Raw genomic sequence first — 17025 nt, 5'->3', positions numbered from 1 at the left:
TAGTTCTGCTTTGTCACATAAATTACAGTGCAAGCATCTAAATTATTAATTAACTATACAATTTATGTAAGATGAAGAATGTGATTTTCTCTAAATCTGTTTGATAAAAATAGAAGTGTTGTTTCTCAAGCTTGTGTTTGCACTCTTCAGGGTGACACATAGGTGACAATAAAAAAAGAATTGTTACTAAATGACTTGAATGTAGCAGGATTTTAAAATTGTTGTATTTATGTTGAAAAGGCAGAGAAATATATATATTGTAATGAAAAAATGCAATATGTGCAGTTATTACTTCACACTTGCTCACTTCTTTGCAGACTATTTTAATTAAACATCCCAGAATGCAAATTTTTAATTCATTATACAGAAAAATAACTCCCAGTCATTGAATAAAAGATTTATTTATTTTAGCTTTTATACATTAGAAATGTATCTTGCTCCCACATGTCAGTGATCCAAAAGGGTTATCAAGTTTCATTTCATTAGCAGCTGCATCTACAGCTTGTGTTCATTTTTTTCCTATGATATAAATAAGTACAGTGCTATATAACAAAATACTAATAAAAACAAATACAACTTTTGTATCTGGTAGGTTTGTGAAGCCATTTCTCATAATAGCAAATTCCCATTTCGGCCATGTTAAGGACATTAATCAAAAGATATTAGATATCTTTTTATGTTGTTGTGCTGTTTGATTTTAATTATTTTATTTCCTAATATGTCAAAATTAAACTATATGTCCCCTTTTCCAGGCAATATATAATTACAAATAATTTTCTGAGGTCTTAACAGGAAAAATAAACATTACTTCAAATACTGGCATCAAATTATAGCATTATGAGTCCCGCTAATGAATTATGGTGATGAAAACATTGGCTTTAGTATTGTAAACTGATAGAATGTTCCTCCCCAAATTAAACAGTCTTTCAGTGGTTGGTTGTGACAGGAGTGATGATCAAAGCAGCTGAATTTTTACCACTGTCATTGTCGCAGGGACTGAAAAACGGAAAGAGCCTTTTGCTAAAGTTGTTTTCAGTGAAGGAATAGATGACTGCCCTTGCATCCACATCATAAAAGGTAACCCCACCCAGGTCAAAGTCTACAAAAACTCCAACCTTTTCAGGTATCTTTCTCACTGCCAAGTTTACAGCAGGGCCAGTATTGGCTGTGAGCTTGTTTCCATTCCTAAGCCAAATGGTCCAGTATCCGTTCTTTGGGCTCAATCTGATATCCCCTTTCCTGTTGATGGACTCACTCACCACTCCTAGATCCCACTGAGTTTTACCTTTCACTTGAACCTCGTAGTAGAATTTTCCAGAGGAGAAACCTTGTTTTGCCAGAATGTTGAGGACTTGATCGAACCTCTCTGGCTTGTTTTTGACATTCTTCTTTTGGTTTCCAGTGACAACCTGCTTCCCATCTTCAGAAACATTCAATAAAGGGTGTGCTGTGTCAGGATCAAAAATCACATCTACAGCATACTGCTGCTTTTCTCTAAAGGTAGGATCACACAGTGTATTTATTGTACCTGTGACTGACATCTGCAGCTTGGCCATGGCTCCTTGAATTGCAAACTGGTCAGTTTTAAGTTTCAGATCAGACCAATCCTTTGCTGTGGGTGAAGATAATGTAACAGCGAGGGAGTTTTCTAAAACTGTAAAGTCATCATCTGAGAGTAAAGCATTAGAAATGTGTTCATTTTTCACTTTAAGTTTTACAATTTCTGCATCAAGTTCTGTAATGAGATCTTTCCCCTCTTTTTCAATCCCTTGCAGCTTTGTATTGATCACCTCGGTGAGCTCAGTTTGACTTCTCTGAATGTAACGCACAAGAGTAGCCACCACATGGTCTTTGCATGAAAGTGCTTCATCTGCATTATTCCTGCTTTCATCCAGTGAACATTGAATGTGAAGAATTTTCTGCTGATGTGCCTCTATCATTTGATCAGCACATTTTCTTTCTTTCTCCAGTTTTTCTTTTCTAACCATTGCTTCCTCTTCTAAAGTAACTACTTTGTGTGTTTTATGGTCTTGCGTTTTGCAGGACAAACAAAGAAACATTTGATCCACGCAACAAAAGAGCTCGAGAGGTTCACCGTGACTCTTGCATATCCTGTTCAGCAGGTTATTAGCTGGCTGGATGAGTTTGTGTCTCTGTAAGACGGGTAATGTTAGATGGGGTTCAAGGTGTTTTTCACAGAATGGCATAAAGCACACTAAACAGAACTTTGCAGCAGTGGACTTTGGCTCTGTGCACAGATTGCATAGCATTTTTTCAATTCCTTCATCTTTAAGGGGTGAAGATGCCTTCTTTTTCACTTTCTTTTTAAACGTTTCTGCCATCTCAGCGATTAAAATGTTGACCCGGAGCATTGGCTTAGGGTAATAGGTCTCTTTGCATAGTGGACACTCATATAAAGTCTTAACTGTTTCCCAGGTTTTTGCGATACAGTTATTACAAAAGGTGTGCCCACAAGGAATTGATACAGGTTTAGTAAACACATCCAGACAGATGGAGCAACAGAAGTTATCATCAGTCATTAGACTTGTGGTAGAAGCCATTTCTAGAAGAAAGAAACAGAAAATAAATATTAAAAGAAATAAAAACAATACTTTAAACTTCTGAAAGAGAAATTACCTGCCATACGAAGGCTTCCGTAAATGTCTGAGACGTATATGAAAAGGAAATGTACTGTGCTCCTTTTACTTTCTGTTTTACTCTGGTCACATGATCTCATTTCCTCATCTCATTGGAACAAATTAACCCTTTCCTGGCATAAAACGGCAACAGATTTTCATCACTATCATTCACTAACAAGTAGTTGTGCAGTCAACATTATCCTTTGTTTGGTTCTGTGTGGTAAAAAAGGATTTTAAAGTTGTTGGGGAAAATTTACCAACTTCCAAAAAAGTTAAATAACAAACCACAGGACTGTGTTTTCCAAGTTTGAAGACGTTTTGCTTCCCATCCAGTAAGCTTTTTCAATTCAAAATGTCTGGATTAGCATTGAGTTCCAAGCTTTGTAGAGTAGTCCAGCAAAGCCTTGTCATGACTTAGAAAACATGAAAAATTAACTGGAAGAACAGGTACACCCCTTGGTAATGGGGAATCATTGAGGTCTTTGTTAGCCTGCAATACCTGATCTACTGCTGTTTTTTTACAGGCATAGGCCAGTATATCGACCTGTCAAGCCTAGTCTTGTACTACTACTGTACCTACTGTCACCCACGTCATCACATAATTTTTCATATTTGATCATGGTTTCTTCTAGAGGAAAATAAACATAGTCAAGACAGAAAGTGATTATAAAAACTATAAAAATGTTTGAAATTTAAGATCAAAATGATAAAATAATTTCTGGTGCATTGTTGGGTCCCCCTCTGCAGGGCTTGTTGCTTTGTTGGATACTGTCTCTTTCCAGGTGGCTGCTGTGATGTGCCTGGGCCCCCTGGCCCTTTTTGGTCTAAGGATGGTGACCCCTAGGCCTCGGGTTTGTTGGCCAAAAACTGCGTCTGCCTTGGGCTTGACAGGCTGCAGGTGGAGCTTATGGGCTTGTTGTTGCAGCTTGTTGTGCTTTCAGCACCATAGCCTCCTGGGCTCCAGACACCAGGGTCTTATTTGTCTATCTCAGCATCTGTTGTTTTTTCTTTTTTTTTTCTTCAAGAGTAGAGACAGACTCCTAGGAGTTATTCTGTTCTTTCTGTGTTTTCTATTTTGTCAATTTTTTCTTCTCTTCTTTGCCCTCTCTTTCTACCCCCTCTCTTTTTCCTTTTCTATTTTTATACAGATCTAAAAAAAAATGCATCCCTACCCTCTTCCTTTAACCTGTATGAGTCTACTGTCACCCCTACGGACTCCTTCCAATTCTTGGGCACTGCCATAACTAAGGACCTCAAGTGGAAGCTGAGAATTAACTTGCTCATCAAGAACACACAGCAAATGATGTACTTCATCCAAAGACAATGATGGTGAACTTCTACTTTGCCATCATTGAGTCACTCCTCCATCGCCATGCTGCTGCAATCTCCAGGGACTAGAGCAGACATATCTTTTGTTCTGCAGAAAGGGTGATTGGCTGCAACTACCTTCCCTTCATGACGTTTACACCTCCAGAACAGGAAGTCTTGGGTGTGTTTTTCAGCCTCAGTCAACCCTTGCTAAACAGAGTATCTTGGCTCTAATGAAATATTCAAAAGATGTTCGGATGAGATAAGGTCCCCTAACTATTTCTACCTCTCACCCCTCTCGTGTTTATGATCTAATGAAAGGCTGATTTCCACACCTTTCATGTTTTCTCTTCCAACTCTCTTCATTCCTCATCCATTGTCTGTTTTTTTTCTACCTTTATTCCTGTTCTCATCCAGTTCAGTGGGTCCTAATCTTAAATGTATAGATTAGAGATAATCAAACTGCTTAAACACATAATCAGCTCTGTGTTATCCAAACATCCTGCTAGGTGTCTGCTTATGATTAAACAGCAAATCGAGACTAAGGGCTGTTCTTTATTTCTTGAACTTTTTGCTAAAAGCAGGTCTTTGAGGATAAGAAAGAGACTCTGGGTGTATATTATTGTTTATCTTTCAAAACTGCCAAAACAGTATAAAAAAAAACAGACGGAGTAGAAGTGTAATGTCTGGGGGATTGTATTAACTGGGTAAATTGGTCTTGATTTAATCAACGTATTAATATCTAACTAGCAATTTTCTAAGACCTCAAATGGTGCCCAGTGGACTAAAAGATAAGCTGGGTGTTTGCATGTGTAAAGGCTTCCATAGGCTGTTTCTCAGTTTTTATTCAATAAAAGTTGAATGACTGCTGGATTTACCCAACAGTCTGACATACTGTAGCAATAACACATTTACAACTCAAGCAAGGGAAGCACCATCAATTTACCTTTTTTGACAGCAATGCAGTAAGAAATAAAAGATTTAATGTTTTAAGAAACTTTTCTTAAATAAAACTGAAAATAGTTGAATTGAATTTAACACTTCAGCAATTCTGATAGTGGAAGGCTACAGAGAATTAATTTTAGAAAAAAAGTTATTTATTGGAGAACAACATAATCACATAAGCACCAATACTTTGATAACTTTGTGGGTTATATTATTCATACCCTTTAGGAACAGCTTGATGAGATAAAGACAGTCTTATCCTTCTATTGCTGGATCAGAGTTTCTTCTATAGATGTTTTTTGTCTCTTTTGATGAATGCTGTGAAACTTGAGGGATTTTCATTAATATTTTTCTCCTTTTTTGATACTTTTTATGATGCGTAAACACAGCAACAACAGCAAGATGTTTTTTTTTTTTTTCAACCAGGAGCAGCTCTTTAACATCTCTAAAGCTGACATACTGTAATACTTCCACTACATCTGCAAGTACCAGCTGAGTTAAAAAGGAGGCGCCAGAGCAGAGCAGGAGCAAGGAGAAGAGAGAAGAAGAAATTTAAATCATCTCTTCCATCAATTATCATGGGCAATGTGAGATCATCAGGAAACAATGTGTGGTCAAGGATGAAGATCACCTTTATGCTGTTCTCGCCACAAGTATGCCATTTTTCATCAGCTAGAAAGCTAGATAGCAAATTTCCAATAAACAGACATGTCCTCTTTGGTTCTTTGCTTGTTTATTGAATAAAGGCCTCTGATCAGTGCCCTCTCTTTGATCATCGTAAAAGGACACTACCAGCAGAGGGAGTGCCAGGGTGATTTACAAAAAACACTTTCAGTACAACTTAGAGAAGGCAGAACAGGCTCCAAGCAGATGGATGATTAGACTGATGGAAGTATGGACAAAGCCAATTAACTGAATAAATTCTTCAACACATTCAGTTCTGGAACAACTTTAGCATCTTTCTCACTCTCCAACAGTCATGTGAAGATCATGCCCTCCTGCTTTTATTAGTTTGTTATGGCCAAATGAGAAGATGTTGATACTTCCTCCACCTTTCATCTGTCACAAGAGGTCCAGTAAAGGCAACTGAAGAGACTGAATCATAATAAGTCACCATGTCCTAATGGTGTCAGCCCCAGAATCCTAAAGGCCTGTGCAGAGCAGCTCTGTGGGGTCCTACAGCACTTCTTCACCCTTAGTCTGACCCCAGAGACAGTTCAAGTTATGTGAAAGATCTGCCTTGTACCAGTGCTAAAGAAGACTCAGCCAACAGTCCTCTGTGACTATAGGCCAGTTGCCCAGACAACCCACATAATGAAGGTCCTAGAGAAACTTCTGTTTGTTCACCTCAGCAAGCAAACTAGCACCTTTCAGGACCCCCTGCAGTTTGCTTATTGCCATGGAGTTGGAGTTGATGATGGCATCATACACTGGCTTCAAAAACCCACTGTCATTTAGACAAGGCAGACAGCACTGTGAGGATCATGATCTTTGATTTCTCTAGTGCATGTAACACAGTTCAGCCTGACTTACTTTGTGAGATACTTCAAAAGACTCAAGTGGAGGCATAAACAATCACCTTGACCAACAAGCAGACCACATACTCATAATACTCAGATGACTCTGCAGTCATTGAATACATCAAAGATGGACAAGAAGTACAGAGAGCTGTTGGGCAGCTGTGTGGCATGGTGTTGAAACCATCACCTGATCCTGGACATCAACAAAAAAAAGATTGTAGATTTCAGAAGAAACAGGAGCAAGTTGAAACCTATTAACACCACAGCGGAAGAAGTGGAGGTCGTTGAGGAGTATTAATACCTTGGTGTTCACCTGGACAACAAACTAGACTGGAGACACAACTGTGAAGCCGTCTACAAGAAGGGATAGTCAGACTGTACTTCCTAAGGAAGCTTAGGTCCTTCAGTATTTGCAGCAAGATGTTACATATCTTCTATAAGTCTGTTGTGGAGAGTTTTATCTCTTCTTCCGTCCTCTGCTGGGGTAAAAGCTCAACAAGCTGATTAAATAGCTCAGTTCTTTTCTTGGAACTCCCCTAGAACCTCTGGAGATTATTTCACAAATAATTCTCCATAAAGTGAAGAACATTATGGACAACAGTAATTGAGCATTCTCTTCAAAAGATTTTTAAACAACAACAGTGTTTTCAGTAAGGAGCTTCTTCTAAGTATTTTTGAATTGAATTGGTTTAGGCCATAGGAGTGAGTTGGAAATAAAAGCCAATGGTGAGAATTGAGTTTAGTCTTAGGGTGAGGTATCCGCTGGTAATGGTTAGTTTAGGATTATTGTCAGGGTTGAGGCATAGAGATGTTTGAAAGTTACTAAAAATCAATCGAAATCAACACTTGGTCTCACTATGTGTAGAGAGAATGTGTATGTGTTTGTCCCCCACCCCCACAAAGAACATATCCACACACCTATACACAAACAAATATATCTTTTTTCAATCCATTAACTAAAACAAATAACATTTTCAATAACATAAAAAGTTTTTCACCCTTTTTAAAGAGGGGTTTTGTGGATGAAGGATATAATGATTTAACGGTTAAAGCTGTAAAGATATCAATATGAATTCTACTTAGAAAATGGAGGGAAACCCCTTAATGTTTCCAAAGCTCAGACCAATGCATGGCAGTGCTCATGAAATAAAGGATATAATAGTAAATTGAGTTTTAGTGTTGCTGTACAGCTATTGGCAAAAGATAGGAGCACCTCAATTTCTTACATGAATGTTTTTTTTTTTTTGGTTTTCTGATTTCTTTGCTTTCACACTTTTCTCGGAAAGCTTATCTTTTTTGAGCTGCTACATTATCTATCTTCTCAAAACTGGCCCTCTGCTTTTCATTGTATGAAATTTATCTAAAAAAGCTTTTGTCTTTTTGTTAGTGACACTTTTTTTTCTATCAGACTTTACAGTTGGAGACACTTTTAATGGTTCCAAGCTGCAGCCCTCTACTTATATGTCACAGAGGGACTTTTAACACGGCTCTCCACACCTTCAGTACTTTCCCCTTATTTTATCCACACTGCACCACTTTTCTGTCTTTCATAATTTCACCCTTTTCTGGAAGTAGAATATGTACTGTAGGTGTCTCAGTCAAGTTGAGAAGAAAAGGGAAGCAGTTTTCTTTTAATAAAAAGAACCTGCACAGTTCTCAAACAGCTTTAGGGATTTATGTAGACAAATTGAACTGGTAGTGAATTGGCTTGGAGTAGAAGCAATGAGCTGAATGAGAATGTTTCATTTATAACATTGAAAACAACTGTGTGATTTTGTCCAGATGTCTCTTGTTTGAGCCAAAATAACTGATCCACTGAGACACAGGTTTTAAAGTTTTAGGAATCAGCAAATCAGAGGTCTACCCTGTGTTTCGTTTTAATCCTTTCTCTGCACAGTATTTCCCCCTTAGCTTGTTACCTTAATCCTCCTCTGCTGTTTCCTCGTCTTCTGATTTGCTCACCTGTCTACCTGCCTTTCCTCTTTCCCTCACTTCTAGTGTTTAAGTTGATATCCTATTTCTCATTGCTAAAGTCTCTGTTTATTCTCCTAGTTCCCTGCTCTTACTGTACCTCTGATTCAAACACAGCCCTTTTCCACAGGCAGAACCTTTGTTTTAAACCAGTTTAGAGGCCTCAGAACGTCTGTGTTTGCAGACACCTGTTTTGACCAAGTGTGAAGCGGAGCACTTCCTCATCAGCAGTGGGTGTTATGGAAAGCGAAAGTTACATTAGTTGGCAGGATGTAGGAATGTGTCTATCAAAGAAGAACAGAGGAACAACAAGAAAGCACAGCAATAGAGCATATAATTTAGAAGCCAGATGGTAGGCTTTGGTGCCCTGTGTATCTGATTTCTGTTTGCAGCTACACATTTCTTTGCAGGAGAGGGGCATCAAACCCCTTAAAGCAACACAGGAAGGAGACAACAACACTGATAAAACAGGAGACAGCTACATGTAATGCAGTGGTATGTGCAAAAACTAGTGTTGATACAATATCCTTAAGCATGATAATGCAACTGATCTGTGAAGATTTGTCTCTGCTTCAACACACTGGAGTCAAATAATCGGGTCTTAAGCAGGACTCTGGAGAACCTGACTTCAGGCATAGAAGTTAATTGAGTTGAATCTAAAAGGTGCAGGACACTGGAACTTGAGCAGGTTAATTAAGGAAGCCTGCTGTAAAAGGACTTTTTTCCAAACTTTCTGTTAAATGTTTCTCTGTGTGACCTAAACTCGTTTAATAACCCTTGTGCTGTTGTTCTGTTTGTAAGAGACTACACTGAAAATCAAACTAAGTCAATTATTTTAAGTTTTCCTCTTTCCCTGCTCTCCCTCTTTCTTAAACTGTCTTTTTCTCTTCTGTGTTGGCTGATCAAAGCAGGCAGCCCGTTAACTTTGCTTAGTGTATTGTCTGAGCGGGACCACTTTACTCCTCTGTACAGTAGCCACATGTGGGTTTTGCAATTGTTTGAGAAAGTCTAAGTAGCCACATTGATGCCAAATTCCATATAAACTTCAATGCTGTTTATTTAATGTTGACTGCTGGTTTAACATTAGTTATTTAAAAAAATAATTAAGTAAGTTCTAATTAATTCTTTAAAATCGTTAAGAACTGCTGCTGTCCAGATTCAGAATTTTTTATTTTTTTTCAGAATTTCAGATTCAGAATTTTAGCTGATTCACCCTATGTTTTGTGTATCTATTCTTTTGGTAGTTTTTGTGTGTCTTTAGTAGTCTTATTGACCAGAATATCGACTTGTAGTGATCATGTCATGATGTTACAAAGTTCAGATCCATATGCAGAAAACCGAATAGAGAGACCAGGGAAAAGGTTTAATGGGTTTTATTGAAGAAGTTAAACAGAGGGAGAAGTGTTGCTCTGAACACTGCTCAACCGGAACTGTAAAGTGAGGGGAAGACACAGCGGTTAGTTCAGGCTCAGTGGGGAATTTGACTCGTGAACTTGGAGAAGAGGATTAGGTTGCCGACTCACGTTTCCAGAGAAGTTGTTGAATCCTTGACTCCTGTCTGTGTGCCGTGGTTCCAGTGTTTGTCTGATTCGGTGGAGGGCGGAACAGGGTTACCCAGAATTAGGTTGTTAGTTGGTGAATGGAGAAACTGACTGCCAAAGATCTTTATATATTTTATTTCAATATAAAAGAAAACTTGTTGCTGTTATTTTTTTCATCTCATACATCTGTAATTACAGAAATGAATTGCCAAAACCTATACTACTTAAAATTAAAAAATATGTGTGTAGCACTTGGTTTGCACTTTGTAGGTGGATGAAGATCTAATGTCCTTGGGCTTTTATTCGTATTCACGATGAAGCAGGAAATTGAAGCCAACTAAACCACCTCAGGCTCGCTGCTTTTCAATTACACACAGCATAAAAGAGTTATTGATCCATAACAGAGGAGATACACAGAAATAGACAGATTTTTAAATACTCATCAGCCATCACATTCTTAAGGTTTTGTAGATCTGTTCTTTAAATGATTTCTAGAAGGAGGCAAAAGCTTACAAGCTTCAGCAAACAAAAACACACCTCAAAGTCATTGGTTGGATGGTGGGGAATACTAATCCTCATGTATCACTCAGAACTGATTATTTTTTTATTGTTTTTTAACACCAAGCCCTGCTACATTGTAGCAGAAAGTCCCTTTTGTTTGTTGTATTCCACTATCTTTAAGATAACAACACAAAGTGGAAAGGGGCCTTGATTGTACTAACTTAGTGTAGCACAGGATAAATGGAAACATTTGAATCTCATACAGTTTTTTGTATCAAACAAGTACTTTTTGTTGTTTAGCAGCTGATTCTTGGCCTGTGGTTCTACTCTTTTTCTTCACACTTTCTATTACTGCTGTGTATCTCAATGTATTGGGAGTATGTAAAATAATTCTTAATTTTTGTTATCGTAGGTTTTTTATATCATGCAAAATACTAAACCCTCAAAGCCCGTGTTCTTACTGATAATGTGATAATGCACACTTAGGTAAAGGTAATTGAAAATTTAATCAAGGGTTATTATCTTCTTTTAAACTTAGTGATCCTAAGCCTATTTATGAAATATTTCTCAGAACATGACTTTTTCATACAAAGCTTAACACCATTCTGGAGGCTGTATTTGGATGTTTTAGATGTGTTGGCAGGGTTATTCAGACACTCCAGGTTCTTTTTGAATTTTATTCAGCTGCCACCACTTCTCCTTCACCCTTTAAAAATGCATCCTTCAAAACTAATCCTCTCTTTGCTTTGTTGCAATAAAATGTATTAAGGAGCTCTCCACATTCAGTATAATTAAAATATTTTTTGTATATTTTTAATTCACATTTTAGTATTAATAATGCACAGTTTACCCTTCAGTTTCATCCATCCATGATATATGCACATGGTGTGATGACGTCATCCAGTGCCTTTGAGGACCACTAATAGAGATTTTTCTTGCTGAGGAGTTGGCAACACTGATTGGACACTGCAGTGGTCTCCACCCCAAGCTCCTGAATTTTATAAGTCTAACCAAAAAAGTCAGGCAACATGCAGACAGAAAAATCCGACTATCAGCCAGGAGTTTACACTGGTTTTTACTGGATTTTAAAAAAAACAGGAAGCTAGTTTCTCCCCTCTTCCTTCCTGAAACAACTGGTTGGTCAAAGTCACAGCAAACTAAACATGGAGAGAGAGAGTTGGCCTAATTACCATGCTCATTGTGAAAACTCTTTTGTGTCTATCTTGAGAATTCAGCCACCCTTTAAGGTTTACTGAAATAGTTTGAACTATTAGCTGATAAAACCTGCAAGTCACACCCTGCAAGGGAGAGGTGGGCAATGCATACACAGATCTGAGCATGGGTACTGATAAGAGTAGAGGGCACAATACCTTTGACCAGATGTTGCTTTTATCCTCCTATTTTTGTTATCCCATATAATTTTCCTGTTTTAAAGTTGTACTTAAACACCTCCATTTATGAATCTGTCTTCACTCCGGACTACTCTTCAGTGGAGAGACTAGACTTCAGTAAAGGGAGAACTACAGTGTGTTTTACAAGGTTATTAGGGGTTGTTCTTCCTTTTCTGAGTTATACTGAATTATTTTTTTTATAAATCACCATAGTGCTCTATCTGGTGATTTTTTTGGGTATATTTTTTGGTTATGTTTAAACTGGAACTAGAGGAAGTGATAGATCCAAGATGGCGGAACATATTACTAGGGCATTTGTAAGTTAAATAGAGAAACCTTAATACGTTGGTGTATTTGATCGGATTTGTCCTTTTACGATGGCCCAGGAGAAGGCAATGGTCAGAGGTCATTCTTCAATAAAAAAGCAAGAAACCAAAGAGGACACGTTTGTTTATTTGAGCATCATTATCTAGCTGTCTAGCTGATTAAAAACAGCTTACTCATAGCGAGATCAGCATAGAGGTCATCTTTCTTCTAACAAAGTGGCAAAATTTCATGCCAGAATCTAAATTTGAAACCAGCTTTACCCACTCTGAAAGAAAGTTGTTTAATGTATCTTCAATGGGGAGTACTCAGTAAGAGTTGTATATTGTTGAGTAAAAAATATTACTAGGTCCAAATTCTTTAAAAGAATGAGAAGTACCAATTTATGAATGAATTTTGGACAGATTTGGTGTAGAATACTGTCCATGTTCTCTTATCTGAACTCACATTAAAGCTACAAAACAAACTTTAAAGCCAATTTGATGTTTAAATTCTGAGCCAAAGATTACAAAAGCTATATTGATTTAATATACTTCTATTTAACCACTGGGTAAAAGCCTTATACTGTGTTTTATGTGTGATTGTTTTAAGCATGAGACAGAGATGGGCTACAACGGAGAGAATTCCAGAAAGATCCAGCCGGGCTTTCATATTGATGTTGTTCCACCAGACTGCGAGAGTCCAGCATCATCCACTTAGCTAGTAAGCAGTGTACTGTTCTGTAAGATGACGAAGCACTCTGGCTAAAGAAGCTGCCTGATCAAGCACGCTGCTCGATAGTAAGGAAGGAACCACTCCAGGTGTAGGACATGATCTTTCCAAAAAATGGAGATGGTTCAGATTTACATCCAGCTATTATTTCATTCAAATGAAAAATTAAGAACAGATAAGCAGATCATGGCTTGTCTACAGTGAAATTAAGGACTGGGTTATTTACTTTTGCCGTCGCCTTTTTGGAAACACAGGAAGGAGCAATCGGCTAAGTGAGCTTAGTGCTTGGAAAAAATCTTTTATTCCTTTTCAGACAGCATGAAAAGTCAGCTGAGTACAAAACATAGAGAGGAAAACAACAAGAAAAGGGACAAGAATGGAGGGACAAAACGTTGAACAGATAATGGATGTCTATTCTATTAAAATGTCTGTATCTGTATAAGGGTTTTGTTTTATGTGTTGTCTTCGCAATTCAGAGGGCCCCCTGTCTGTCTTTGCCTAGGGTACCACATTTCCTAAATCCACCCCTGTCACTCACCACTGACAGTTGATGTCAGAACGGTGAGACGGATGGACCTCCTAGAGGTTTTGCCTTTGTTGTATATTTTTCTGGAGGATGATGATGATGTATCTTTTGAGTGGCTTGGTCAGTGGGCAGAATGTCATCATCAACTATCATGACATGACAATCACTCATATGTCTGTCTAAGGTGATAAACTCTTGTCTGATCATGTGTGCAATTTACCTTCAGGGACAATAAAGTGCCACTCATTCTTTGTCCAACCTTGGTGTGTCAATGTAGCGAGCAAAAATGATGAAATTGACCAGGAGCAGCTTTTACAGCAACTTTCTGCTTAAGAGCAAATCCAAGTATGAAATATTTTGCTTTTAAAATAGAACTGCTGTATTGTAAAAGTGATGGGAAGGCAAATTTTATACTTTATGACATTTCTTTATAGCAGTGCCAAAACCTAGAATGTTGGTGCCTTCTGAGTCTTTTAGAAATTTGCAAGTTTCAGCAGACTTTAAACACAGGTCCTTTCAGAATTTAACATAATTTTAGGAGTGATAGTCTTGCCCTTAATCCAGTGAAGGAACATTGCCTATGGTAGCAACGGTTTACAGCACAGGTGTTAAAGTCGTTCCAGAAAGGGCCGTGTGGCTGCTGGTTTTCTTTCCACCCAAGCAGTAGCACACCAGACTCCATTCATCTCATCAAGGTGAGTCTAGCCTTAACCTGATGACTTGATGGGATGAATGGAGTCTGGTGTGCTACTGCTTGGGTGGAAAGAAAGCCAGCAGCCACACGGCCCTTTCTGGAACGACTTTGACACCCCTGGTTTACAGTTGCCACTCATCTAATCCATTTGCTTGTGCTTTTTTATATACCGCTTAGTCCCAACTATTGGGGGCCAGATTTATGATGTTGAGGTTGAGATCACTGCTCATACTTTAGTTTATGTTCTTATTCTCAGGGCCCAGTGAGGGGTTTTTAGTGTTTTCTGGTGTTCCTGATCTTGTTCTGTCTCTTATCCACTGAGCATGCCTTGTTCCTGTCTTGGCTCAGTGGAGAGAGCGGTTTTAGCGTTTCTTAATGTTCCTGTTCTGCCTCTCAACCATTGAGCTTGCCTGTTCTGTCTGATCTCTCTTTGCACTCCTGGAACCCTGAACCAGTCAGTTCCTGTCCTCATTGGTATCCCTGACCTGGCACTGGACTCCTGGACCTCTGAGCCATCCTGTTATGTATCTGTTTCCCTGATCTGGCTCAAACTCCTGCTTGCCTTCCAGGACTGCAGCATCTGGTTTACTTTGGGCATTGCCCACCGCATCTAATTGACAGCCCTCCGTCTGGATCCTACCACGTTCTTTGAAGGACTGAACTGTCAAACCAGATATGTGACTCACATGGATAATCATCCTCCATCAGATTACTATGGTCCCTTACCTCTTCTACCAGAATTTCCAGTGAGGCGGACCGTAGCCACTGCAGATCCACAGCCCGCTTCTGTGATCTTATGTTTCAATAAACACCTTTGAATTATCCCAGGGTCTGTCACACCTGAATACTGGGTCCTTCTGTCCCTTTTCATGACAGAAAGATGCTAGGAAGAAAACATCAATTCAGAATTATTTAATGCACAAGCTATGTCAAATTTATTGGATGTTAGGCTATGTACACACTGCAGTCATTAATGCTGAATTACGATTTTTTTTGTGAAATTCAATTTTTTTGTGTGGCTGTTCACCTTTTTACTAATACATGAGACTCGTATGTGATCTCCTGTGTGAACTGCATTTATACAATTAAAGTGTACGGCATGCCCAGTAGAGGACGCAATGAGGCCACAAGCAAGCATGCTCTGTGTTTACGGAAGTAAACATCGATGATAGTGTTTAAGTGCATCTAACGATCTTTCCCAACCTCAGCTAGTGCATCAACAACATAATCTTTTCAAGAAGGTTGAAAATAAAGATTGCTCTCTGCATTATTGGCTGCAATGGTTGTTTTTCTTGCAAGTAAAAGTTGAATACTGAATCCATAGTCCAGAACTGATCGACAAGAAACTCATGAACTCTGGGTATGTTTTGTATGTTATGAGCATGCTTTCCTGAAGTCTATGATGAGCTCCTTCGTTTGTTGGTGTTGAGGAGCTGGTTATTTTCAGTGCACCATGTGGCCAAGTGCTCGGTCTCCTCACTATAAGTAGACTCATCGTTGTTGCTGATGAGACCAATCACCGTGGTGTCGTCCTCAAACTTGATGATGGAATTAGACGCGTACACAGGCTTGCAGTCGTGGGTGAAGAGAGAGTAGAGAAACGGGCTTATCATACAGCCCTGTGGTACACCAATCATACAATTCCAATTAGTTTTTTTTTCTGTTTAAGTTTTAGTGACAGCATGTGACTTACTGGTTATTGGCTACCATATATGGATAAAACTACATGGGAGTCTAATGGCTGTGATCCCCTGGGCCTGTGCCTATATTTGGATAGTTTGGCATTTGGTTTGGACAGAGCATGCATAGTAATAAAATGTTTTATAACGTACATTAGTAGTTCTAAACATATTGAGATTTTTCCAAGGGTATCTCCTTTTCTGCTTGCCAGCATTGATGTTTGTCTGCCCCTCTCTCTGAATCCCATGCTTAAATATGCATATATAATATGTATATATAATATGTATCTCTAGCTACATATGCATATATGCATATGTAACTATAGAGAAGGAGAAAGAAAGAATGTTTGATATTTTCTTTTAAAATTCTGTGCTTTAAAAGTGTTTGTTTTAGTTTTATTTACTGAAAAATATTTTGTTGTTGCTTTTTTTAATTAACGTGAATGAAGTAATGATACTTTTTTTGTTCTGTTTATTCGAAATAGTATTGAAAAGCATCTAAAAACATGTTGGTACCAGTAGCAATACCGAAATCTTGCTGCACACCTGTTTCACTGCACACTCAGTAACTGTGTGCTGAAGTTGGAAGCACAAAAATGTTTGTGTAACTGCAGGCAACAGGTTTTACCAGTAGTACGTAGCTCCCCAAAATCTTTTACCAACAAAGAGTACCTGACTGTTTCAGCTTAATTTTACCCTTGTGTATCTGTCTGTCTTTATCATTATTAATGAAAAGTGAAATTATTTGAGCAATCCAATTTAAAAAGTGATAAGCAACATATAGCCAGAGACATGTACCTGATCCACTTTACTCATCCGGTGTCTGACCTCTTGTCTGGCTCATCTGGTTTTTATAAATGTATGCTTTCTGTATTGTCATTAAACACAGACTTCAGACATATTTCTGACAGACAATATGAGGAGGCTCTCCATCAAGAGGCAATATCACATAGTGAGTGGAAATTACCAAATTGACTGGAATGGGTTTTATTTGGGATGGAGACCAAATGACCAACAGAGATTGTAAATAAGACTTTAAACCAGCACAGCTGATTTTCATTGATTACTGTTTGAAATGCTTCTTGTTAAACTGTAGACATTAGAAAAAGCTGTGGGGCCGACTTTTTTTTACGGTACCGTATTTATATTTTTGAGATAACTCTTTTAAATTTGTATTGATGCAAAAACAAAATAATAATAATATAAATTAGTTACTGCAGTCCTTCCATCACTGTACATGTAAATAGCTTGGGCACATTTCTATCAATCACACCA

At 38.2% G+C, this 17025-nt stretch overlaps 1 protein-coding gene across 1 annotated transcript; it reads right to left on the bottom strand.

Annotated features, from left to right (window-relative positions):
• Positions 1-382: 382 nt before the first annotated feature.
• Positions 383-2706, bottom strand: LOC119781004 (nuclear factor 7, ovary-like). Its single transcript, XM_038281290.1, has 2 exons — positions 2638-2706; positions 383-2563 (listed from the first exon to the last, which is right to left on the bottom strand). Exons 1-2 carry the CDS (start codon positions 2642-2644, stop codon positions 927-929), a joined length of 1644 nt encoding a protein of 547 aa, XP_038137218.1. The 5' UTR covers positions 2645-2706; the 3' UTR covers positions 383-926.
• Positions 2707-17025: the final 14319 nt, after the last annotated feature.

This window comes from Cyprinodon tularosa, unplaced genomic scaffold (assembly GCF_016077235.1).
Source record: "Cyprinodon tularosa strain WSP-4 unplaced genomic scaffold, ASM1607723v1 ctg17, whole genome shotgun sequence".
NCBI classification, from domain to species: Eukaryota; Metazoa; Chordata; class Actinopteri; order Cyprinodontiformes; family Cyprinodontidae; genus Cyprinodon; species Cyprinodon tularosa.
The sequence above is the reverse complement of the archived record's forward strand: the minus strand, read 5'-3'. Positions and strand labels throughout refer to the sequence as shown.